A 24,854-nucleotide genomic window follows, 5' to 3' on the forward strand; every position below is an offset into this window, starting at 1 on the left:
GTATTTTTTTAAAAACAAGATAACTTCTGTGCATGTCTCGGTGGGAAAACTCTTCATTTGAAGAGTCTGAATAACATAACACTGGTTCCCAAAAGGAAATAAAGGCACTATGCTCATTAAGTCACAAAATACAGAAGTATTTCAAATACTCTAGCCTGTGGTTATAAATCCAGACCTTTTGGGGCACATGCAAGATTTTGTGGCACAAAGTGAATAAATCAGTTCTCAGGAAGTGGAAAGCACACGCATTTCAGTCATGTTTAAACATTCCCTTCTAGGCTAGTTTGAATTTACGGGTGTCCTGTGTTTCCTTCCAGCTGAAGAAAGCAGCAGTAGTGACAGCATGTGGCTGAACCGAGAGCAGACGATGCACACACCGGTCATGATGCAGACGCCTCAGCTGACTTCCACAATAATGAGGGAGCCCAAGAGATTGCGACCTGAAGAAGGTTATATGGGTGTCTATCCTATGCAGCCCGAACACCACCAAGCTCCGCTCGATTACAAGTACGTAGATGAGTAGGTCTGCTTTGTGTTAGCGTTCATACACAAAACCAGTTCGTGTTTAAAATAGAATAATGGTCTTTTTAAGCACGCAAGTAACGTGGATGTTGGCTCAAAGGCAACAGGAAGAAGCCGCGCGACAACAACAGGAGAGGGCAGCGATGAACTACGTCAAGCTGAGAACCAACTTGCAACACGCTATGTGAGTGAGAGTGGAATGTTTCCTTCAGTGGTTCGGGGAGGGAGGGTTTATCAAATGAGGTGTTACTCCTGTATCTTTTAAGAAGGATACATATTCTAGTTCTTGACTAGTGTTTTCCTGTGTTTTAAAATTTTAAGTTGCCTTAGAAAAGCAGTGGCAAAAGTGCATGGCAATGTGTTTAGTAGATAGATCTGTTTGATTTCTTGCTCAATTCAGAACTTAAACTCTAGAAAAATTGAACAATAGTGAGCTTTGTAATAAAGGGAACCGGTTATTAAACTGAATGCTATCTGTGGCAGATATTTATAACCAATGCAACATATGAAACATCCTCTTTATGTGTTTCCAACTGCGGAATCATTTTTAGAAATAGAAAACTAAAAATTAGTTTTAAAATAGGTGTTCAATGTGTGAAGCAGAAAGTTTCTGCTGAGCTTAATTCTACTATTTTTTTTCTCCTTTAACTGCTGAGTTGTAACTTTAGAGTTCAACTGCTTATTTATTTTTAAAAAGTATACATTTTGAAGAAACTACTGTCTTCAGCATTTCTGTCATTGCTTTGGATTTTGTCTGACCTACACTGACACCAAAGTTGGAAGGAATCCTGTAGTACCAGTTTTTGTAGAACTTCGCAACCCAAACACACAAAAACCTTATAGGATCCTTCATGTTGTGCAAGCAGATGAGGGCAGGCTAATGTTTCTTAACCTAACGCTGTCCTTCAGAGGCTGTGCATTCTTACTGTGGTGTCATTTCCTGTGATTCATCACGGGTGCGTTTTGACATGCACACAAATGAAATTATGTTCCAGAGCTAGTTAGCTGAGGAGGGGAGGGCTAGTTTTAGAAGTTCTCTGCTTTCGTGAAGACTCTGTGGTTCTACAGAAGTACAAGTTGTAAAACCATGGACATAATATTGAGGAGCTTTACATCTTTCCCCTACTTGTTTTTAATTCTTGAATCCCGGTACTCATGCACTATAGTTTCAGTAGCTGGGTTGTTTGTATAGTGACACCAGTCAGTATAATTAGAATGCCTCCTTACTTTTCTCATGAGGTCTGATGTTGCATGTAGAAGTTGTGAGGTTGAAGGACTGTGTGGGAATATCTGAAAAGGGATTTATGCATCCCCTTCATTGCAGAGATGTTCCTCCTTGCCTTGTCATAAGCCAGGAACAATTTTTCTTTAAGCTGCAAAACTTCTATTCTCTCTCACTTGAGCATAAACACTTGCATGGAAATCTCTGAACTAGGGGTAGTTTTGATCTGCGTATCAATTCTTGCAGCATCTCAGGATCCTCATTTAGAGGTGTACCACAAGGTTCCATAAGTTGATCTTTGTTAGTTGTTCTTCGCTTTCTCGGTATCTTCTAGAAGGGGTATCAAACTTGTTTTCCCTGGGGCTCTGTCAGCCTCGCGGTTGCCTTTAAACGGCCAAATGTAATTTTAGGACTGTAATAAATGTAACTGCTCCACCATTTATACAGCCCTAAAATTACATTCAGCCCTTTGAAGGCAACTGTGAGGCTGATGTTGCCCCCAGTGAAAATGAGTCTGATACCCCTGTTCTAGCTGGTTAAATACCAGCTTTCTTTAACAGTATTTATGCATTTATTTAATTACTTTTCTGTCTAATTGAGTTGTAATTTCTTGGCAGTTCTTTACTGAATTATAAGCTTTTAAAATATTCAGATAAAACTTAATTTGATTTGGTGCTAAACAAGATGCTTTTTCTTTTCGTTTCAGTCGACGTGGCACAAGTCTAATGGAAGATGATGAAGAGCCAATTGTTGAAGATGTGATGATGTCGTCAGAAGGGCGGATTGAAGATCTCAATGAAGGCATGGACTTCGACACTATGGACATAGACCTAGTAAGAAATCGACTTGTCTTTATAGTGTATTTTGGATTTGTGTTTCTGCTTTTCAAGTGGGATATTTGAATCAAATTTTCTTTTTGGTGAAACAGAAAAGCAATTCTTATTGATCTCTGTATTCTTAAATGGCTGTGCTACTATGTATGTAGAAGTGCCATCTGTTCAAACTGCCATACAAAAAGCAAGAGCACTTCCTGTAATAGTTATGAGAGATGAACATTTATCCCCAGTAAATTCTTATCCCTTGAGAGTTCAGCTTCATTTATTTAAAAATTCACTATTTTTCAGGAATTACAGTTAACGTGTTTATTTGCTTGCTTTCTAAAGCCACCATCGAAGAACAGGAGAGAAAGAACGGAACTAAAACCAGATTTCTTTGACCCTGCTTCAATCATGGATGAATCGGTAGGTTAACTAACGTAAGAGGAAAATGCTGTAAAATCAGTCTTAAGGTTACATTACTCTCTTATTTCAAATTTTAAATGGAAAGAACGCAATCTTTAGGTTGTCTTCATTAGCTTATTTTGACAGACTGGTACAGTCAGTGAAATACTTTATGCTGTAATTCAGCCTCGTAAATTCTAAGGTAGTCAATGTTCTTTGTACGTTCATAGGATTTTGGTCCTTAAGACTTTATATATAGCTATGTAAAAATCAAAAGCCTTTGAATCTGAGAAGAAAACCCATCTGGTACAGAAGAGACCCTTGCAGAGGTTGGCAGCAGAGAGCTCTAGAAAGACAAAGTGCATACACAATATTAATGACAAGTTTCCTGTTGTGATGAGCTTAGTTGAGTGACTCTGTCAGTACCAACTGTCAGCACTGGATGGTTTGTGTGGGGTTTTTTAGGTGTTTTTTGGTTTTGTTTTTTTAATTGGCATATTTACTTTTGTGTGCATAAGTAAGATACTGGACAAAATAGATAATAGAGATAATACAGATATCTGTTTATAGAGATGAGAGGTATTTTTTCTTTCCATATAAAGTTTTAGGTCCAAAACATCCGAAGTCTGTAGTTTCTGCTTGCAGTTGCCCCTTTTTCCGACTTGATAAATCTGCAGTCTCTATACTCTTTTAAAAATCTGCATGAGGGATTCCTTCTGTCTTGAACCACTTGTAATGTATGCAGCCATTTTTGACCTTGCGTAGCTGGTACAAAATTACACTGGAAATAACAAGCTGCAGCAAGCCAGCCGAGGACAGTGCAACAAGGCTTCCTGGGAATCTTGGACAGATTGCTGGAATTTGGAAGACGATTGTGTATTTTTTACAGTATTGTTGCAGCATGAACTTGTCATGGGAGAAAGAAGTCTTAAATACTGTTTCAAATGCAAATCCATATATTTTGTACCAGTAGGCCTTTGCTTTAGTACTACTGAATCAGATTAGGTTGTGCATCTAGCTGTTGTGTGTCCTGTTTTCAAAGTAACACCAGGAACATATATCACCTGTTTTCTCATGTTCTGGTTTAAAATAGCACTAACCCTCCCCTTCTTGATTTTCAATTAATAGATCTGTGAAATACCAGTCATTTTTATTCTGACAATGCTGAAAATTTGGTCTTCTACAGGTGCATTTCATTGACTTCAGAAACCCTTTAACTTTTCAGTCTCTGAAACCAATTAAGAATGGTTTTTAAGAGGTTTACGCTTAGCTAGGGTTTCTTTCCCGTTACTTTATTTCTCATCCATCCCTGCAGCATGAGCCGGGGTTTGCCGGGCCTCAGCCGCACTGTGGCAGTGTCACCACACGGTGGCAGGCGGTGACAGTGGCTTTGCTCCTGCCAGGGGAGCCGCAAGGGGCGGCCCTAGCAAACCCGACCCTGCAGAAACAGCTGCTCTCCAGTGTGAACCCCACCTGAATCCCTGTAACTGCCTGCGTGGGGAAAGCTCTGCTAATAGCTTAGGAGACAACACGAGTCAGAGCTGAATTTGTCGGGCAGCATTTTAAATGGGGGGAAGAAGAAATCATAAATGCAGAAAAACTTTCTCTGGATCAAGTTAATTTGCTTTATTAATATAATTTATTTCAGAAGTTCATTATTCTTGGAGTTGCACTTGTTTTTAATAGACCTAAACATAATAAAGCTGTTTAGTTTATTCAGATGCGCATGGTTTACTATCCAAATTTTAGTCTGTTTTCATTTTTTGATATGTCCAGTTATTGCTGGCACCAGAGGCAGTTGCGCCTAGTGCTATATTCCATGATGCATCTAGAGTGAATTCAATACCAAGAACAGTAAAAATTGGTTTGTAAACAGATAAATGTGAACAGCAGTGTTAAGGTTCAGGAGAACTAAGTCTCTTGTGGCTCTTTCTGATTTTATAAAGTCCTATAAAAGCTAGGCCAGTTATAAGATCTGGATCTTCTGAGATTGTTGTTGGTTGGTTGGGTTTTTTTTGGCATATCAGTGGTGATACCTACCTCCATTGGCATAGAAAACTATATGGTTTGATCCCACGTGGGAAGTGGAAACTGATTCTTTGTTTCAGGAAAGCTTTGTCTTCACTTCATCAGAGAGTCTCCTGAAGGACAGTGGTTTGATTTTTTAACCTGATTATTCTTTTATTTTTCCACTGCCTTCCTGACAAGGGCGATATATTTAATAGGAAGCGTTAAGTTCGTGTCCTGGCTGCTGCGAGATGTCCTGTTGTCGTTATGAACGCAGAGCCAGCAGCAGCCGGTGTGCAGAGCGTTTCATCCCAGATTGCTGGAAACTGCACACCTGATTTCAAGTTAAGCCCTAGAAAATGCCCTTGTCAAAGAAGTCTAAATAAGGCAACTAACTAAAAATTATTTTGCAATTATTACCTAAAATAGTTAAAGCACAGTCTTTATCACATTCCTACTGGATCTAGCTAATTTCAAGTGTGGGAAAAATATTTTCTAATGAATGAGGTGCCCTTTGCATATTATTGCGTAAATCAGAAGTGTGGTAAACCTGGTTTGGAAGCAAAATAAACTTGTAATGCCTTAACATATCTTGAAGTGTCTTAATCTTAAATCATATACTAATTGCTTTGTTTTTGTTAAATGTGTAGTAGACTACAAATTGACACCATTTCTAACTTTTTTTTTAGGTTCTTGGGGTGTCAATGTTTTAATACCAGAGCAACAAATAAATCAGTGGTGAAGTCATTTTCTAAGTGGAAGAGGAAGTTTTTCAATACAAAATTGTGGTAGATACAGTGAAATTCTGAACAGATTTTTCTCTAAGGAGAATGACATGCTTTCAAGATCAAGTGCATTGAAGGGGCAGTTTTGTTTGCCTGAAAAAAAATAATGTAAAGGACAAGTAAACAATTTGAGGATAAGCTACACTTTTTGTTGGGGGGAAAAAAAAAAAAAAATCAATATTTTATTTATGTGCTATCGGTTTATTTCCAGATCATAAGAAGTGTTCCCTCTGAGTTTTAATCTAACAGCCTGAGAGGTGTTTGGTACAGATTTGAGCCCCTCTCTGTACACGTGCTGGCTATACTAAATAATCATGAGCTCTGCTGGATTGCTGTTTACATCCATGAACTGCAATAGATGGATTGGTTTTCTTACACTGATAGAACCAGAAGAGTGTCAGTATTTTAAATTAAATGCAAACTTCAGCAGCAGAAGGTTTGTATCAATTAATCATGGCAAAAATGCATAAAAGAGAATTTCAACAGCTTCTTAATCTAAACCACACTTTTATTCCAAAAGCTTCATGCTAGCCTTCTCAGAAAGGTCCATAAACGACGAACTACCGGAAAGTACCAGATCTCAGTCATGCTTGCCCATTACCAACCCTGAAAGTTTGCTTGTCCTTTAAGAAAAATGTAATGTTGTGAAATTCCTTCCAGTAGTGCCACTGTATTTTGTCTCCAAATAAAAGAAGCTTATTGTAGTATGTTTGCAGAAAAATTCTAAACAAAAATTATACAGCTTATTAGAGTGTGGGAATAGGGATCTAAATTTTAAATAAAATTATATATATATATAAATTGGTGCTGATTTTATAATTGCGCAGTTTGTTTAGTTTTTTCTTACTTTTAAATTCCAACTTAAAATTATGAGGTTTCAGAAATATATTGAAAGTTTAACAATGTTTAAAAATAGAAGAGCATGAGAATTCATGCTTTAAAAATGATTTTTAAATTTGTATTTTATATTGTTTTATCTATCTGTCTTTGCAAGCAGTCTTCAGGTTAAAGATACTTCTAACAGGTTACAGTACATTTCCTCTGTATGTAAATTAGATTGGATAATAGAAATTCATAAACAACCCATAATATTCTTTGAAAGCTAAGCTTTAAACTTCATTTTGTGTCCATTCACAAATAAATTAAATTTGGTCTAAACCAGAAAGTGGATCTATGCCATTTTGACATCGGCTCATTTTGCGAGGCTTAGGCAGCTAGACATCATTTTAAAGGAAATATTAACTTATATTACATATGTATATTTTTTGTCAGTTGTCTCTCAGTTCTTGAGGTATATTATTTTAATCATTCCATGCCTTAATATGCTTGCAATACAATAATCTCCCCAAATGGGTGAATACAAAAAGGCTTCCTGTTTCTAGACTCAGAAATGAACCATTCGGCTGTGGTAGCCAAAAACCATAGATAATCTAAAGGATCATGATAAAATAGAATTATTTTACTAAGTCATGGGGTAACAACAAACTCAAAACTAGATCTGCCTAACTCATTTTACATAAATAAATACTCTCATGTCTAAAAGTACTGCCTATATTGTTTTTCACACCACTGCATTTAATAGAACTGCTGAGAGGACTGTATATATGATTTTAAACTTCAGTTGATTTTTCTTACTCTTGAAGGAGTGTTTCTTTGTGAAAGCAGTTCTTACAGCTTTGTTTTCAACCAGCTAAAAATGTTTTATATATTTACCTTAACCTGTTGTCCTCCACATTCTATTGTCCTAATTGTACTGTTTTCTGATTTGTATTTATGTCTTGAGACAGTAACTTTTTGAATAAAAATAAACCTGCAGTATGTTGTATGTTTGATCTTTTTAAGTGGGGGTGAGGGGAGGCCAGTGAAGAAGGGGGTGTGAGTAATGCAAATGTTATGTTTATAGAAATCAAAATCTTTTTCCATGTCTTTTAAGTGTTTGTCTCAGAGTTGGGATAATGTATGAAAAACTGCACTGTTTTATATTTGTAATAAATTGTACAAGTTTTTAAAATGTGAATAAAGCACTAATTGGGTAATAATTTAAAGTAGAAAAGTTAATGCAATCATGATTGTTTGAAATATGCTTTAATTTGAGATAACCTTGTTAAAAGAATTAGTGTAAATACAGAGTGAGCTTTTCATGAGGTTAGTACCTGCAAATAAAATTTTTAAAATTTGTATAGAACTTTTACATGCCAAGAAATCAATGGTTAATTGTTTTTGTGTTACGTTTTTTCCAAAGTGTATCGATAGCCTTTCTGTTTGTTTCTGTTTCTTATTAACTCTGATCTGACATTACTCAGAATGCTTTTGATGAAGATGTTGGAGATATTGTGTATAGTCAAATTGAAATATCACTAAAAGTCTATGCTGCTTTCCATTTCTTAAATTTAGCGTAACTTGATAAACCTTTTAAGCTTAATTGGCAAGTCAGCAAGGAAATGAGGGGAAACCCAGACCAGCTCTTCCAGCCCAGCCCCCTGGCTGGGTGTGGAAACCTCCTTTCTGCTACAGGGCTTTTGCAAGGAGTCATTTTAAAATGGTAGAGATAATAATTCTAATACTTGCTAATGTAACTTTGAGTGTTTTGGGTTTGTTTTTTAAATTATTATTACGACAAATGTTCGTTCCTGTCTCTAAATCCTGCTGTAAGGTCAATAGTATCTTGTGGAAAATGGTTTTAGTAGGCTCTAAGTTTATAACACAAGAAAAATACCTTCGCTATACAATGTAAAGTCTGTTCTAGTTATACCATTTTGATACAAAAGCCTGTAAATGAAAGAAATTTGACTTTTGAAAACATATGTGGTTAAAATGTAGAAAACAACAGACAGTTCCAAGAAGGTAAAGCCTGTCCTCTAGTTTACCAGAGGCCACAGGGAAGATATTGACACAGAATGAAATTCAAAGGAGTAGTCTTCTCATATTCTGTACAAAGTGTTTCTTGACATTAAACAACCAAAGACAATACGTAAGACATTAGCAGTTGCTGTTGTTTGTTTTGTTTTTTCCTTTGGGTGCTGTGGTGCTGAGTCCCGTAGCTTGTTAGTAAATCCCCATCTTCTCCAGTCTCAGTATAACTAAATAATTGCCTCTTTAAAATTCCCTGTTCTGTTTTCCTGCTAGTCTACACAGACACTTGGGATTTCAGGTACTGATACTATTAGCTATAACTTCCTACCCATAAAAAGTCTACTGAGGTTTTTGAGCTGCTTTGATTCACAATAGCATTTTGCTGCTTTTCAGCCTATAGCTACCTTACTTTTGTTAATAGCCTGTGGAATGTCACGCCTTATTCATGCTTTGAAGCATTTGTCATAATTGACAATTTGTTTTTCAGAATTCTTTTGGTAAAACACAAATTGGTTCTTCAAAAATATACTTATTCCTGCTTAACTGCTTTAGTTTCATATTCTTTAATCAGTTTAGGGTACTGAAATGCAGCTTATGCTGTTCCCTCCTTTTTCCCTAAGCAATATCTGGTATCAAGATGGTTTAATTTCTAATATTTATTGGCATCTGAAAGGGACCGTGTTTTTGGAGGTGGGTGATGACACGTACTTGGAAAACAAGGTAACATAGGACAATACTGTTCTATAATAATAATTCTGTTAAAGTAACAATTCAGTGTCAGTTTTGCCTGTCATTTCCTCAGCTGTCTCTCTCCCTTCTCCGTGTTGCTGAGCTCTCTTGAGTGTATGTCTTCGATAAAATCTTTTTATCTTTCTTTTTTCTTTTGCAGTTTTTAACAGCTACACTTGGAGTCATAGGATCTCTGTAAATTAGTGCCTTCCAACCAGAGATGCATTTGCCTTTGTTGTGCGTTTTGCAGCCGCTGCCAGGCGTTGCAGATGTGACCGCAGAGGCTGTGCGCCGGTTCCGAAGCGCGTGGCGCTGGTGGGACGGACAGAGCGCTGCGGCTCTGCTCCCCACACGGGCTGGCCAGTGTCTGCGCAGCTTTTCCAGCAGTTTGGGTTGGAGAAGAGGAGGAAAGGCCATTATGTTTTTCCTAGATTATTTTTGTCAAAGAAAAAGCTGGAGTTAGCAGTTCTAAAAGTAAAATTTGTGTTCAGCTCGTAAGAGCTTAAATTCTGCACTTTCTGAAAAGCCGTTAATAAAAATATGAATCAAAATAATAAAACCTATAGGGGTCCTAGAAAATCTCAAATTAGGAAAGGGATATGAACCTTGTAGTTACTTCATGAAATCGTTCAAGTGATACAATACAGTTTTGGAAAAATCAATTAATTAATTTGAAGACATTTTCATGGTGTTGTGATGGGTGATGACAGATCAGGTTGATGTGAACAGCAGCAGTTTGTTTCAGATTTGGTAGGCAGGCTGTGGACATTGCTTGAATGCTTTCTTGAATAAGCAGCCAATGTCCCATTTATTTCCATTCTTTGGGAGTGCCTTTGAGAGAGCTGGGTTTGGAGCAGGAACACCGTGTGCATAGTTACAGAATCTCAGAATGTCAGGGGTTGGAAGGGCCCTGGAAAGCTCATCCAGTGCAATCCCCCCATGGAGCAGGAACACCCAGATGAGGTTACACAGGAAGGTGTCCAGGCGGGTTGGAATGTCTGCACAGAAGGAGACTCCACAACCCCCCTGGGCAGCCTGGGCCAGGCTCTGCCACCCTCACTGGGAACAAGTTTCTTCTCATATTTAAGTGGAACCTCCTGTGTTCCAGTTTGAACCCATTACCCCTTGTCCTATCACTGGTTGTCACCAAGAAGAACCTGGCTCCATCCTCCTGACACTCACCCTTTACATATTTATAAACATTAATTTAGCCCTACTCTAGACTGCTCATTCAATACATTTGACCTTAACTGCAGCTTTTTCCCATGAACCTTTAATCAGAATTGGCTGTGAGCTCCGTCGCCGGGCGGTGCTGCCCGCGGTTCAGCGCTTTGGTCGGTGCGGTGACCCGGTTGGGCTGGCCGGGGCTGTGTTCGTACCGTGGGGCTTGTGCTCGGCCCCTGGCGTGTGCTCGGCCCTGCGTCGGTCCTGCCCGGCAGCCAGACCCCGCTCAGCCCGGCTGCTGCGGCTCCGGCACGGGCGGTTAAACCACAGCTCCTGAGTGACGTACGTGCAGAGCTCTCATTAACACTCTCTTTTCACCCGGCTATATTCTGTTTTCTTCTTTTTAGACTGCTGAACCCCACCAAAAACAAGAAAGCAAACCACATCCACTTGTTTTTCATATCATGCACAAAAGCACTTAAAGATTTGGCATATCTTATATTTAGCCTGCTCTTTATATTGTTCATCTTAAAATACTGAGCTGTCTTTTACCCAACTGTTTTTACGTATCAACTGACAAAACCTGTCTTTTCATTATTTCTGTTGCTGCCTTACAATCTTTTGCATCTTGAAAAGCAGCTTTATAGGGCTTTTTTTCAAACTGAAGTGTTCCATTGCAGCCAGGAATTGAAGTGCTCTCCGAAACCCGACGTGGATCGGGGAAGTGGCTTTGTCAGTGCAAACACCCTCTTGTCATTTCCATCCTGTTGGAGGTACTGATGGTGTTACAGTCTAGGGGCATGTTGTGTGAATGCTCATAGCTGGAGCAGCCCGCAGATTTGTATTATCAGTAGTTTTCCTTGTTTAGGAACTATTCTTTTTTCTTTCTCATATCAATAGATTATACTTGGTGAAGGCAGCTTGTTTGAAGTGCCATGAAGCTAAAAGGAACAGATGTTCTATTTAAAGTTGCTTTCATTACAGATTCTTTTTTTTTTAACCTTGCAACCTGCTTATTTCAGAATGACTTTTAACTCGCATAGTTCTCTAGCTCACCTGACTTGGATTTGTAGATCTGACAGCAAGAAGTGGTGCCCTGTAGAACAGAGAGGCTGCCCTTCTCCTGGGATTTGTGTTGAGTTAACCAAAGAGAGCAGGTTGCTTATGTTTGCTGTGGCACAGTACTGATTTGTCACAGGTTGTGACAGATCCACAGATTTTGTGGATTTAGATGCGTTGTGTGATTTAAAAGCATCATCTCTTCATGTGTGCTGTTCCTTTAGTTAACAGTATTAGATTTAGGTCACTTGATCCATTATTAAGGTTCAAAAGACATGTCTTTTAGACTGTTATTAAATCCCTACCCACAAGGAAAGTAAGATTTATTTATTTATTTAAATTGGATTTGTGGTTCATCTCTTCTTCATTTACCAGAAATGAAGGATGTGCGGAGTGGTCCTTAGAACAGACCACACCGCTCAGGGATGTATAATCAAAACCGTGGTACCTTGGCAGGAAGGCTCTTGTGGGCAGATAACAACTCCCGTTCTACAGAACACAGCTGGATGCTCAGATCACGGCGCCAGCTCCAGTTCACACCAGTGTAAACACGGCTCTGACCAGTTGAGGTGTTGGGGCCCGGCTGTCGGCTCGGCCGTGACGTGGCTCCTCAGGCTCTGCCTTCTGCTCCGTGTCAGGCAGGAGGTGCCCAGCCCCTCTCTGAAGGATGGCTAGTAATTATTCCTACACTGGCTTGTCACCAAGCTGCCGCTGGCCCTGCCAGCCCTGTAGCCTTGGCCAGACACCACCTGAGTCCACCAGAAAGAACACCCGGACAGTGACCTTCACTGGCCAGTTCGTTTTGAACTGCTCAGTGAGGTCAGTCTGAGCTGGGCAAATGCAGTCGGGCCTCACCTGCCTGGGGAGGAAGAATTCATTTTTTTATCAGAAAAATGTTACAGAGAAATAAACCAGCTTGGTTTAGGCCAAGACTTTCACACCATTGTATTTTAAGAATAAAGACAGATTGAGTGCATCGGCATTAGGTACATCTCTGATCCCTGTAGGACTTGCTGGGGGAGAGGAGTGGGGACATTTCTACTGCTAACATCTTACCTGAGACATCTTTTTCAAAAAACTCAGAAGATTGGAAGTAGTCCTCACTCATTCCTACTTAATATCTGAAGAAGTTCTGAAATGAGGACTGAGCCACAAAGATGATGGAGTGGAGCATGTCCCTTATGAGGAAAGGCTGAGGGAGCTGGGGCTCTTTAGCTTGGAGGAGACTGAGGGGTGACTCATTCATGGTGATCAGTATGGAAAGGGTGAGTGTCAGGAGGATGGAGCCAGGCTCTTCTCGGTGACAACCAGTGACAGGACAAGGGGCAATAGGTACAAACTGGAACACACAAGGTTCCATTTAAATATGAGAAGAAACAACTTCTCGGTGAGGGTGGCAGAGCCTGGCCCAGGCTGCCCAGGGGGGTTGTGGAGTCTCCTTCTGTGCAGACATTCCAACCCGCCTGGACACCTTCCTGTGTAACCTCATCTGGGTGTTCCTGCTCCATGGGGGGATTGCACTGGATGAGCTTTCCAGGTCCCTTCCAACCCCTGACATTCCGGGATTCTGTGAAAATATCTCTGCTTTTATTCTCCACTCAGCATGAGTTTTGAAGGCGCCTCTTGCTCCACCCTCTGTGTAACTGGTCAGTCTGTTAGTGTCTCCATCCTCTGTGCTGCTGTGGGTAATGGGACATGGGCAGAAGCGCTTGTCCTGGGGCCCCGCAGTGGCAGGCGGGTACTGAGAACCTCCGTCACCTGCGTGCATCGAACAGGGTGATTATTTTCTGAATTTCAGAGTGGTGATTCTTTTGTGCAATGATAGACTTTTCCAGCACCATTTTAAGGTACAGAGGAGGGTGCATTATCCAGGAATTTGGACTGAATGATTTGGAGAACTGAGTTTTGCCTTTCAAGGCAGATGTGAATCATTGAGTAAACTGATGATTGTGGTGTAGCTTGTTACAAAGAATTCTGCTTTCAAAGGACGATGATAGCAATTATGCAGAGTAGAGCTCAAGGTAATAATACCATGCAGCTCAAATCAGTACGATAGTTTTGAAGTGATGCCTTGTAGCTTTTGCAAAAGTCAAATTGAAGTATTAATCCTGTTGTCATTCTAGTACCATAGCATTTAGGGGTGAGACTTCCCAGACTTTGTATGAGAATCAGATCCAGAGAGGTAATTTGTGGTAATTTATTCATTGATTTTGGCCTCTTTGATTTGTTCAAACATTGGGTGATTTTTCAGTAACTTCTATTTCTGGCGCTACTACCCCGTGCTGAGCGTCAGGTTGTTTTTCTGCCACCTTTCCGAAATACAGAGAGCTGTTCTCGTTATCTTTGGTCCCTGTTGTCTTTCTTTTCATATACTGTTTGGAGACCCAAAGCTTTTTAATGCTGTTCAGGATAGCTCTTGATGCCTAACACATGACTGAGTGAAGATAACCTCCATATTAACAGACAACTTGAGACTGACCGTGACAAGCCTTAGTCTCCAGCCAGTCGGAAGAAAATCTGCACAGATATTTGTTTCTGACCACCAAAATGTTGTTAAAGCAACGAAATGTTTGTTACAACATCCAACCTGATGATAATTTTTAGTGAACATTCCAACATTGGCTGGTAGGGATCTGTGGAGATTGTCTAGTCCAGCATCCCTCTGAATGTTTAAGTCAGTTGAAGTTGGCCTAAACAGAGCAGCTATTTCAGAGCTGAGCCTTAAACCCTGGAAGATCATCTTTAATCCACTTAAACCAGGATCAAGCAATTTTCGTATTCGGCTGACTCTCAGCAGGCATTTCTAGAATTATGAGGCAAGTATATTTTACTGTACATCGTATTAATATATCACTGCTTGAGGGAGTATTTAATATTCCCTGTATGCCTGTTTAGTGGCTCGATCTGTGTGAGCAGAGACTGATCTGCTGGACAGGTGCGGGTGTGCGGAGGAGCGGTGTCCCCGCTCCCACAGGCTTTCCTGCTGGCTGCCGAGCTCGGGAAGACTTCGTGTGCAAAGTCAGATATTTGCAGTTAACTCTGGTGCTCGTGTGTGAGCTCCAAGCGCAGCACCGTAGGCGGATCTGGATGCGTCTTTGGGCTAGAACTGATCTGATCCCCTGAGGTGGATGTCACTGCCACAGGTCACGGCTGTCGGTCTGTCTGTCTGTCTGTCTGCTGCCTGGGCTGTGCTCTTGGTTTTGTAGTTCTGGGGTTTCCCCCCTTTCTTTTCCTTCCTTTTCCCATATCGCTTTGTACCTACAGATCTTCACAAACTAATTCTCTACAAGAACAAATAAGCACAACTGTTCTTGTCGCTTTACAGCAACAACAAAAAAATTTAAAAATATCCTTTTTTCTGAGAAAAGAAGGTTATGATAAGCCACTTCAGGGTGAAGATAAAATTGGTTAACAAGACTCTTCTTAGAGGAGAATAGCGATGAAGAAAATAACCTTCGTAAAGAGGATACTTCAGGGTTTGTGTTGCGAGAGCAAGGCTGAGGCTTCTCCGCCGTGTTTTACAGGCTGTGTGTGGAATTCATCCTTCCCCGCAGCCCTGGGAGCTGTGGGGTCTGGTGGGCACGGTGGGGTCCAGGGGGTCCCTGTGGGGTCCAGTGGACGCGTGTGGGGTCCGGCGGGCGCAGGCCGCATCTCCGCAGTGCACGCACCAGGGGCTTCCACCTTTTGGCGGCTGCAGGATTACCTCTGTGTTGCTGAGCAAAATGGCAAGTGCCTTTGGAGCTGAAAGGAATTAATTGCTAGATTAAAAAGGGCTGAGTTCTCTGTCTTAGGAAAATACTAATATGTTAGGCAAATATTAAATTGCAGGAGCCTCTAATAGAAATAAAGAAGCTGGCAGAGTAGAAAGGTAGGAGAGGTTTGCGTGGTTTTAGTGGCTGAGAAATTTGAGCACAGATTGTACTTTTCAGTACTGTCAGGATGTGATTTACAGATGTTCTGGTTCAGATGTGTAATGGAAAATACGTTTTAAGTGCTGGAGCATCGTTGTGGAGAAGACTGCTCTATTTCCTGCAGGAGAAGGGTCAGGTAAGGGATGTTCAGCTCCCGGGGGGAGGACTTCATCCTTCTTGGCTTTGGCCAGAAATTTGGGGAAGAAGGTACTTTTTGTTCATGCTTAAGTGAAACATAAATGTAGCTAAGTTTATCCTAGGACCCAAAATAGCCCAGAAGCTGTGTCATGGTGCATTATCCTGTGCAGATACCTCCTGATCTCCCCTTTTAGATCCTTCAGTAGCCTGATGGGCGCCTGTGCTTCCACAGCGTAAAGTGATCTGCTCCAGCAGCGTGGTCATCCTTAAGACACTCAGACCGTGAGACAAATTCCCCATTCTCACCATAATGCCTTCTGGGGGATTATCTGGCCTTGTTTCAGGTCCCTATAACACAGTTATGGATCAGTGGGGTTTGAGTGCTGTCTGAGCTGATGGTTCCATTTCCATCACAGGGACCGGTCTCCCTTCCTCATTTCTCCTGCGGGGCCCTTTTCAAGATAACAGGGCAGGAGGGCTTCACCATAGCAGGGGTGTCTCTTGGGGGCTTTGGGAAGAGTTTCCAAATCATCAGGAAAAAGAAAGGGATGTGCATCAACCTCTGTTGGGCTGTGTTTCTCTACCGGCCAGTCTCACTGTGTCCTCTCAGTGGCCTTCCAGCTAGAAAGAAAAATAAACTCCAAGGTCTGAGCATGTTCAGTGGAATTCGGGATGGACGTTCCACAGAAGCCAGTCGTCCAGTTTCCTGTATTTTGCCTGAATATCGTTTAGGTCTCCCTTCCGGATGGCTTTGTCACGACTGCAGTTCTTCAAGCTGAAAAACAGCTGTTAGGTTTTAGTTGGGGTTTTCGGGGGGTTGTTTTGCGTTGTTCTTCATTCTGTTTCCCTGGCTGTGCAGTGGGGTGGGTGCCGCGCGGTGCCGTGGGGCAGCCTGGGCCCGGCACTGGCAGCTCCACGCAGCAGCTGCTTGGAAACGCACCCCAGGAAAGCATTAGAGCAGTAACTTGAGAAACCACGTGGCTACTGCCCTATCTTAGATGACGACATAAGATATACAGGTATATGGTTTCATTAATAGCAGTCAACTTAATCAGTTCTTTTCAGCCTTGGGTATGGAGCCGGCAGCCTATCCAACGTGCGGTCCTTGACTTTCTTACTGCCGTACTTCAACCTTTCTTCTCCTAAAACTGGTAGTTTCTTAATTTCTTAGACTTTTGCACGATTAATTGTCAAATGTGTTCTCAACATAGTGAAAGATTAAAAAAAAAGAACCAATCCAACCCACAATTTTCATTTAAACTTCAAATAGTTTTAAAACAGAATTTATTTGACTTTGCCTTCAGCTCCTGAGCTGGTGTCAGCCTGAGGTAATGCTGACTTCTGCACCAATTAGGACTAATCAGTGTCATTTAAAAAGAAATTTAAGATCTATCAAATTTGATATGCTTTGCACTAAATAATGAATGTTTCTATCTCCACCCTCTCTCAGTGGTGGTTGAAGTCTCCTTGGTGCTGCAGAGGGATTTGTTTTAAGCCAGGCTAAAACTCTCCCGGCTCTTCCAATCAGCGAGGCCTCGTTACAGCCGCAAAACGAAATGTTGGAGGAAGGGGGGGCAAAACCCCGCTCCTTTCTTGAAGAATGATAATAAAACCTTGAATGTTCTTTGCCTGTGTTTTTCACTTCGCGTAGCTGGCTCCGCAAGCCTGACAGATGTTTTATAGCATCGCTGCTGTGCGTTGTGGCCGCGGGGCTGGGCTGGCCCAGCACCCCTGAGCTGAGGTGGCAGAGCAGGTCGCTGGGGATGGACCAGCAGCGGCTGGTGAGCCACGGCAGCACGGGAACGTGTGAATCTTCGTCAGAGGGGAGGCTGTGCCCCAGGGAGCCTGGCTCTGCGTGGGCCTCACACTGCCATGGGGGTCGAGGGTTTTCAGACTGCTCCTTATTGCCCTCCTTGGAAGGGTGTGTGACAGCGGTAGTGCTCGAGGAAGGGCTTGTGTTGGAAGCATTCTGTATAGATGAATTCTCACCACCCCGTTACATCAAATTCAGCGATGGAGAGGCTTCTGCTTCTCTGGCTTTAAGAGGCGCTGTGTGTTTAGCAGGGCAGGTTGTCGCAGCGGGACCTCAGAGGCTCCGCAGTGCCCCGGGTGCAGCAGAGATGGAGGTGCTGGAAGGAGGGTGGGGGTTCAGGCTTTTCCCGAGAACGGTTTCACGGGCTGTCCACTGGGATCACAGGTCTGGTGCTGCCCCGTCTCACCCCAGCAGGACATTTCTGTGTGGGGGCTGTGGATGGGAACATCCTGGGTCACACGGGGAGAGGGTCGGGTGCTTGCTCAGCAGCTGATGTTGGCTGCCTGGTTCCAGTCCCCAGTGGAACTTGAGCAAAACCGGGATCCTCTGTCGCTGCAGCTGCTGGACAGAAGGCTGAGCTGCGGGGACGCCCAGCAGGTCTCTGACTTACAGGCCTCTTCTCCGGTGCCAGGATGGTGTCTGAGCCATTGGACAAAGATGCTGGAATCGTTAGAGTGTCTTGCAATATTGGTGAAGTCTGTGATTCTCTGCAAGGCTGATGGAAGCCACATGGAACCTCTCACCTAAATTGTCATTTCCTAATCATGTTTTTCAGTGTCTCACAAAAGACCATCTTCTACAGCTTTTGAAGGTTTACATGCAAATTAAAGTCAACCCTACTCGTGAACAAGTGCTGCTTATGTATGTCTGAACAACACAGCGTCTGGCAGCTCAGCAGAACACAGTTCTAAATTTGGGGTTTATTTCACAGCATCCAGGCACATCTGTACAAAAGCAGAGTCGCGCAATGGTACCGAGTGCTGCTGCAGCTCCTGCTCGTGGCTTCCCAGCTTCTGGGAGCCCACCCAGCCCTGGGGCAGTGATGTGTGATCTCGGGACAGATGGACAAGAAGTGGGGGTGAGAGAAGAGGGACCATAGCTGGGTCACCTGCAAATACCTTGATTCATTTAGGAGCCTTTGGACTCCTTCTTGCTGTTTTTCTGCAGCACAGCGGAGCCCTGTGTCTGACATCCATAAATGAAGCGGGGGGAGCATTATTCATTGTACAGGGCATCCACCTAAAAAACCAACATGAAATAAAGTGTGATGTTGTGAGGTGAGCTGTGGGCCGGGCTGCGAGGTCACCGTGAGCTGGAGTCTCTTGTACTTGTGTTATGGGAGACAGACCTGGAAGTGGAGGGATGGGAACCAAACAAGATACAGGTTGGGAAAAAAAATACGGTAAGAGTGGGAAAAACACGGGAAATTTGTTAATACCAGTCAAGCTGGTTATCCGGCAAGCAGGTGGACTTGCACGTATCCCAGGAAAAGAAGCTGTTAAGGAAAATGGACCTGCCAGCACATGGAGAGAGATGTGATTAAGGAGGAAACTGCTGGTGCCGCTTTATAAAACCTGGGCTTTGAAGGAAATTGCTGTGTTGGGTGGAAAAACTGAAGTCACTAAAATGGAAGGGAAGAGGAAGTCGCAGAGCTACACAGAAGGCAGATAGTTCTGCAGAAACCTGATGGTTGATGCTGAGCCAGCGGGAACCCTGCTCAGGTAGGTGAAGGTGAGAAGGCAGCTCCTGCCTGCATGAGAATGGACCCTTTGGTTGGGAAAGCTCCATCATGATTGGTCTCTTGCATCTTTTTGAATGTCTTCCATCACAGCATCCCACATGTATTGGATGCATGAGAAGGACCTTGTGCCACTGGTTGTAGGTTTTGGTCCAAACCCTGGTGTGTGAGGGAAAAGGTTGATGAACGTGCCGGCTCTGGCTCTGCTCCAGGCTCGCAGACCCGAGCGCTGTGTGATCCCGTGGATGAGCACTCAGCCCTTCCCTGAGCACGAACCGTGTTTGCTGGCGCCGCAGGGTCCATGGCACAGCTCCTCCTGCCCCTCCTGTGAGCGAGTGCGGGTGCTTTGAGCCCCCCGTGCGTGTGGAGCTGTTCCTGGGAGGTCCCTGGACACTGGTGTGGCCAAGGACAGTGACTGCAGATGGTCCCAGTCCCACGTCCAGATGACTGGACCAGCAGCTGAGCCCTGGGTGCAAACCAGAGCTGGCAGAGGTCCCATGCGCAGGGCTTGGAGGGGCTCGTGTGCCCCTTGCAGCGGCTTTTGGCCTCTGCTCGTCTTCTCTGCTCCTCCACGCGGGCACGCGTGGCCTCTGCAAACCCCTGAAACCTGCAAGGAGCTGCGCAAACTGCCGAGAGCTGCCAAGAGCTGTATTGTTGTGACACTGGCAGGTTTTATTGGTCTGCTTAAAATGTAAGTGCTCATGGGAATATAGGAACCCTGGGAGGGTGATGACAGGAGCTGCGATGTTTTCTTCAAGCAGCACAATCCATAGATTAGCACAGATCGAATGCTAAATTTTGGCTGGCTGATTTCACATCAGATGAGGAATCCATTTTATATCTAAATGAATGGTTTTATCCTTCTGGGTTAAGTGTAATATGACACATAATGCAATACCTGCTGTTTCACAGTGCGGTTAATCAGTCCTTTCCTTGGTGCCGCAGGGCACTGAGCGGGAGCTCCGAGGTTTGTTCTGCAGGATACGGGCACCTCGGCCCCCTCCTCATCGCTGTGCTGGGCGTGAGGAAAGCACTTCACTCCACTGAGCTGCTGCTGTTGCCCCCGGCTACAAGGAAAAGAGAAAAGAAATTTCTAATAAAGTGAGCAGTGGCTTTTTTTTTTTAAAGAAAGAAGGAGATGATTAAAAAGTTGATTTACTGAAAACACCTCCATTCCAGGAGTTAAGTGTCTCTCAGTTGGGAGAAGAACAGTGTTTTGCTCCCTGAGAGCATCCGCTGGGCTCCCGCAGCACCCAGCACTGCCCGGGGTGGCCAATGGCATCTTGGTGCCCTGGATGCCAAACCAGGGCTGGGAGCATGGGGACACCACCCAGCTGGCACCCAGGGCAGGGGACAGGCAGATCAGCCCCCACCATGTTCCTCTTGACACTCATACTCTGGGCTCCATCCTGCGGGTGTCTGTCTGTCCATCCCACGTGGCCCACTGCAGACCGGGTGTGAATATTCCCACCATGTCAGCACAGGGCACTGCTGGCTGGTGAGGAAACCCCTTGTCTTCTGGGTTTGAGAGCAGTCCCTGGGAAGGTTTTATGGGCTTTCCTGGCAGTTCTGGGCGGGGGAGGAAAAAAAAAAGTGAATATGTTTTTGAAACGAAGATTCCTTCTTGCTATGAGATTCTGCAGCTTTTCAAGCTCCTGAATAAATGGTTTGTTCTGATCCAGCTCATGCTGCATCTCTGCGATCAAACCAAAGTGATTTGAGTGGGGTCATGAATAGATATTTGCATTTCTGTTTCAGACTGTCCAAAGCACCAGGCTCGAGCGATGGCACTTGCTGAGTGATTACTGCATTTCAGTGCTTGACGAGTGACTCGGGTCTGCCTGGTGCTTTCATGACAGATCTCCAGAAAGGCCCAGAACTCACCTGGGGATGGGTTTTTAAAAGTGCATCATCTAATTCAAGTACAAAGCAGATGAACAATCTTATAAATGTAATCAGTCATTTGTGTGCTTAAGTCAAAGCATTATCGCTTTGAAAATCCAAATACCTGTTCATCTTCAGCCAGAGCTGCTAGCTCCTGGTTTTTCCCCAGTTTATTTATTTTTAATATCTAGCTGCTAGTATGGCTGCACTCCACCCTTAAATGCCAGGGGAGAAAACATAAGCAACCTTGCTGGTGAGAACATCTTGGGAAAGCAACGTGATTTGTGTTTGTGTGCAAGCAGTGACAAAATTGAAGTGTAAATAAGGGTTGAGGCTGTATAAATCTGAGACGGCACCAGGTGCTGCTCGGCGGTAAATCCGTGTGTGCTGTGTCCCGGCGGCAGGACGCTGTCCCTGCTCCTCGTGGCGGCGGAGAACGTGCAAACCCGGGCAAGAGCTTTGCCTATTCGCACTGGCGGTGAGCACTCTGCCCGTGTGCTGCCTTTAGCTTGTTTGTATGGAGGAGAAGGTGCCTCCAAACCTGCTGCTGTGCCCTACCTTGTCCCCTGGGCACTGGGAGAGGGTGTTCCAAGTGTGTTGGGCACTAGTGAGTGGAGCCTGAGAGCAGCAATCCCAAAGCAAGGAGGATGATGGTGCTGGGACAGTCCCATGGTCCCCCCAAATGGGCTTCATTTCTCTGCTGGCACTGGCAAAGGTGCCAGAATTGCCCTGGGGAGACCTGCAGCAGATAGAGGCCCCTCTCCCTAGGAAATCTGCCTAAAGCTCAGTTCAGCTCACAGTGTGTCTGTGAGGCCAGAAGCCGGGGCGATGGACTCACTGGGTGAGCTGCCCCAGCTACCTCCAGGTCTCTACACAGCTGTAGTTGGGGAGAACCAGCTTTTAACCCAAGAGGTGATTTTCTGGGGAAGCAGAGAGGCTGGCTGCAAAAAGGAGACGTCAAAGTGCTGGGAAGAGGTTTGGCCTCTGTAGTGCTGAGGGCTGTTTCCAGAGAAAAAGAGTATTTATAGAACAGCTCAGAAACAGCAGCATGATATATCCACAGTGCTGCAAGCCCCTTGTTCCCTGCCAAGGCATTTGGGGTGGCTGGGCCACTGGAAATATTTCAGGCATGGTGCAACATCAGCTGCCATCAGAGCTTGCATGGAGGAGCAAGAAGAGTCTGGGCACAGCGGCAGCAGCCCTGAGCCTTCTGCCCAGAACTGCACATCAGCTGTGGCACCCTCCCTCCAAACTGCTTGCATTCTGACAGTTTGCAAGCATTGAAGTCTATTATTAGCATCTTTAAGTTAATATTTATGTTTGGAGTGCAAGTAGGATGGAGAGAAAAAAAACAGATCAACTCTTTTTACTCCCGCTATTTATTTATTTCCCCCCACTAAGCCTGGCCTTCCCCTGGGAGGTGCAGATCAGCCCTTTTGTGGTCTCTCTTCAAGGAGCTACAAGAGGGACATGGGACAGACAAGTCCCCGTGTTGCTGCCCACACCCAAGCCCTCCCTGCTCTGCAGGCCAGAAGAAAGCCACTGCTTTCTGTTCCGTTCCTGCCTGCCCTGGAGCCCTGCACCCCTCCCCTGCCCTGCTCTTGTGGCCCCAAACCCCACAGCTCCTCCTGGGGTTGCTTTTTTTCCAAAGCAAACAAAGAATAGTGCTGGGGCTGCTGATGCTTGGCTGAGGAGCAGCTCCGGCCAGGGACCCCCCCACATCCCCACATCGTCCGCCCCTCCTAAACTGTGCAGGGACTTTGACCAGGCTGAGGTAGAGCCTGGAAACCCTGCCTGGGGCTTTGACATTGTTCAGTGTTTTATTTTTTCAAGGTTTCCACTCTGGGGAAGTCCCACGTGAGTTTGGGCTGCCGTGAGCCCTTGGAAAGGTCTGTTTTGCTCAGGTTCTGTGTTGGTGCTTGAAGCTTTTGGCCCTGCTGAGAAATTAAAGGTGGTGACAGGAGCCTCCTTTTGGGGGGAATCTTTAGGTTTTTATTATTTAAATAAAATTAATGATAACGCAGTAATGTAGTATAGTTCGACTTAGCTTATAATATGGAGAAAAAGTTATAAAACCCACAGTCTTGCATTTGCCTTGAGCTAAGAGCCCACACCTAAGACCCACCAGGCTCCCGCCTGTCCCTGGTCCCTTCCAGCCACCAGGAACATATGGGGCTGTTTCCTCTGTGCTTTGGGTCCCTCGTGGGCACAAATGGGTGCTGGAGGGGACAGGGCAGCCCTGTGCCTGCTTTCACCATGAAGAAAGTCACCATTTGGTAGACCTGCAGTAGACTTTGCAGCATTTATATAAATAAATGGAAAAGGTGGAAGAAAGGAGCTGGACAGAAGGCAGTTCTGCTGCCACCCGTGGAGGCGATTCCCAGGTTTGGGACTTTTGGATCCCCCCGTGCGCCGGTAAATACCAGGGGGGTGTGCAGGGAGGACCCTGCAGCTTTGCCCCACAAGCCACAGGAATCAGTGTGATGGAGACACACACGCCAAAGGAAATATTCCCATTGATTTCAGGAGGTTAAAGCAGGGCTAGAAAACACGTGCGTTAAGATGAGTTTTGTTCGCCACAGCATTGCATTGATCTGTCCCGTACGGCTCCGCTCGGCATAGGAGCAGGATGTGTCCCCATGGGGCCATTTGCAAGGTCAGATCTATACTGCACACAGCCGGGGAGTAACTTATCTGTGAAATCACCTGCCTAAAGGACAGCTGGTTTCACCACTACATTTTCTGGCTGTGTGTTTTTTTGTGATAAAAAGAAAAAAAAGAGCTTCATCCACCTTTCCCAGCAGCGGCTAGGGCAAATTTAATTTGGTACATGTAATTTGAGGGCTTGACGGGCAGCAGTAAGACCAGAGCTTAAGAGCTCTTGAAAGCCATTAAATAACTGTGCTTAACGATGATTTAAAAATATCTCCCTTTCCTACCCGCAGGTGAGGGTTGGACCTTTCCTTCCCCGGAGCTCTGCCGGGGCTCGCGGGAGGAGGAGGAGGATAAGGGCGCCAATCCCTGCAGCTGCGAAGAGCTGGTGAAATGAAATCAAATCAGGGTTTCCTCAATAGGAGCAGGGGGCTCAGCTTCACGTTCCTGCAGAAAAGGCTGGGGTTGTGCTGGGGGAGTGGAAAAGGCCACTGAATTGCTGCTGTAGGATCCAGGTGGAAACAAGCTGCGTTCCATTCTCCCACGAGAGAGGAACCGTGACCGAGGGCCGGCTGTCCCCACGTGCTTGTGTATGCTGCTTAAACCAACAACTAAACCACAGCAAAGGTAAAACTTTCTAGCTGGGGGTTTTTATGAGAAAGTGGGGCAGTCATGTGCTTTTTATGGTCTGTTTTATTTTATTTGTTGATGATTCGTGTATGAAACGGGAATCCTTCCGTTGTGTACGCTCCCCTCTCTGGTGTAACCAGCTCTCCCTCAGGTAGCACACACCGCTGCTGCTCTGGAAGGAGCAGAGACGTTCTTCCCTGCGCTAACGTGCTAAACATGAGCATCTTTCAGCGGTTTGATGTTACAGGGTCAGAGGTTTTGCCCCATTGCATTTGTCGTGGTGTTTTTCTTTCACGTGTTCTTAGGAGGGGCAAATGCTAGAAGTCAAAATCAAGCTGTAAAGCTCATCTTTAAAAAAGATGTGAAGAATAAATAGCCCTGACTCATAAGCGAGCTGCATGGCATCTCACCCTGGGCACGTCCTGCTTGCTTTTGATCCGGACAAACTGGGCTTTACTGGGCTGCATGGAGGCCAAGCCGAACCCTTCGTGTCTGACGGAGCAACCCCGGTGCTCACTGGGATGTCC

The 24,854-nt window shown here is 44.3% G+C and overlaps 1 protein-coding gene across 6 annotated transcripts in view; it reads left to right on the forward strand.

Annotated features, from left to right (window-relative positions):
- Positions 1 to 7,574, forward strand: part of STAG2 (STAG2 cohesin complex component) — a 75,665-nt gene extending 68,091 nt beyond the window's left edge. For 4 of the 6 annotated variants that reach the window (XM_082061779.1, XM_082061781.1, XM_082061780.1 and 1 more), the window contains exons 30-34: positions 318 to 507; positions 593 to 706; positions 2,451 to 2,577; positions 2,908 to 2,985; positions 5,661 to 7,574. In XM_082061779.1, the coding sequence (XP_081917905.1) occupies positions 318 to 507; positions 593 to 706; positions 2,451 to 2,577; positions 2,908 to 2,985; positions 5,661 to 5,684 (533 nt within the window). In that variant the 3' untranslated portion in view covers positions 5,685 to 7,574. The other 2 variants (XM_082061784.1, XM_082061783.1) reach the window with 2 other exon arrangements.
- The last annotated feature ends 17,280 nt before the right edge of the window (positions 7,575 to 24,854 follow it).

Source organism: Streptopelia decaocto (assembly GCF_964273445.1).
Source record: "Streptopelia decaocto genome assembly, chromosome: 10".
In the NCBI taxonomy this organism is placed as follows: domain Eukaryota; kingdom Metazoa; phylum Chordata; class Aves; order Columbiformes; family Columbidae; genus Streptopelia; species Streptopelia decaocto.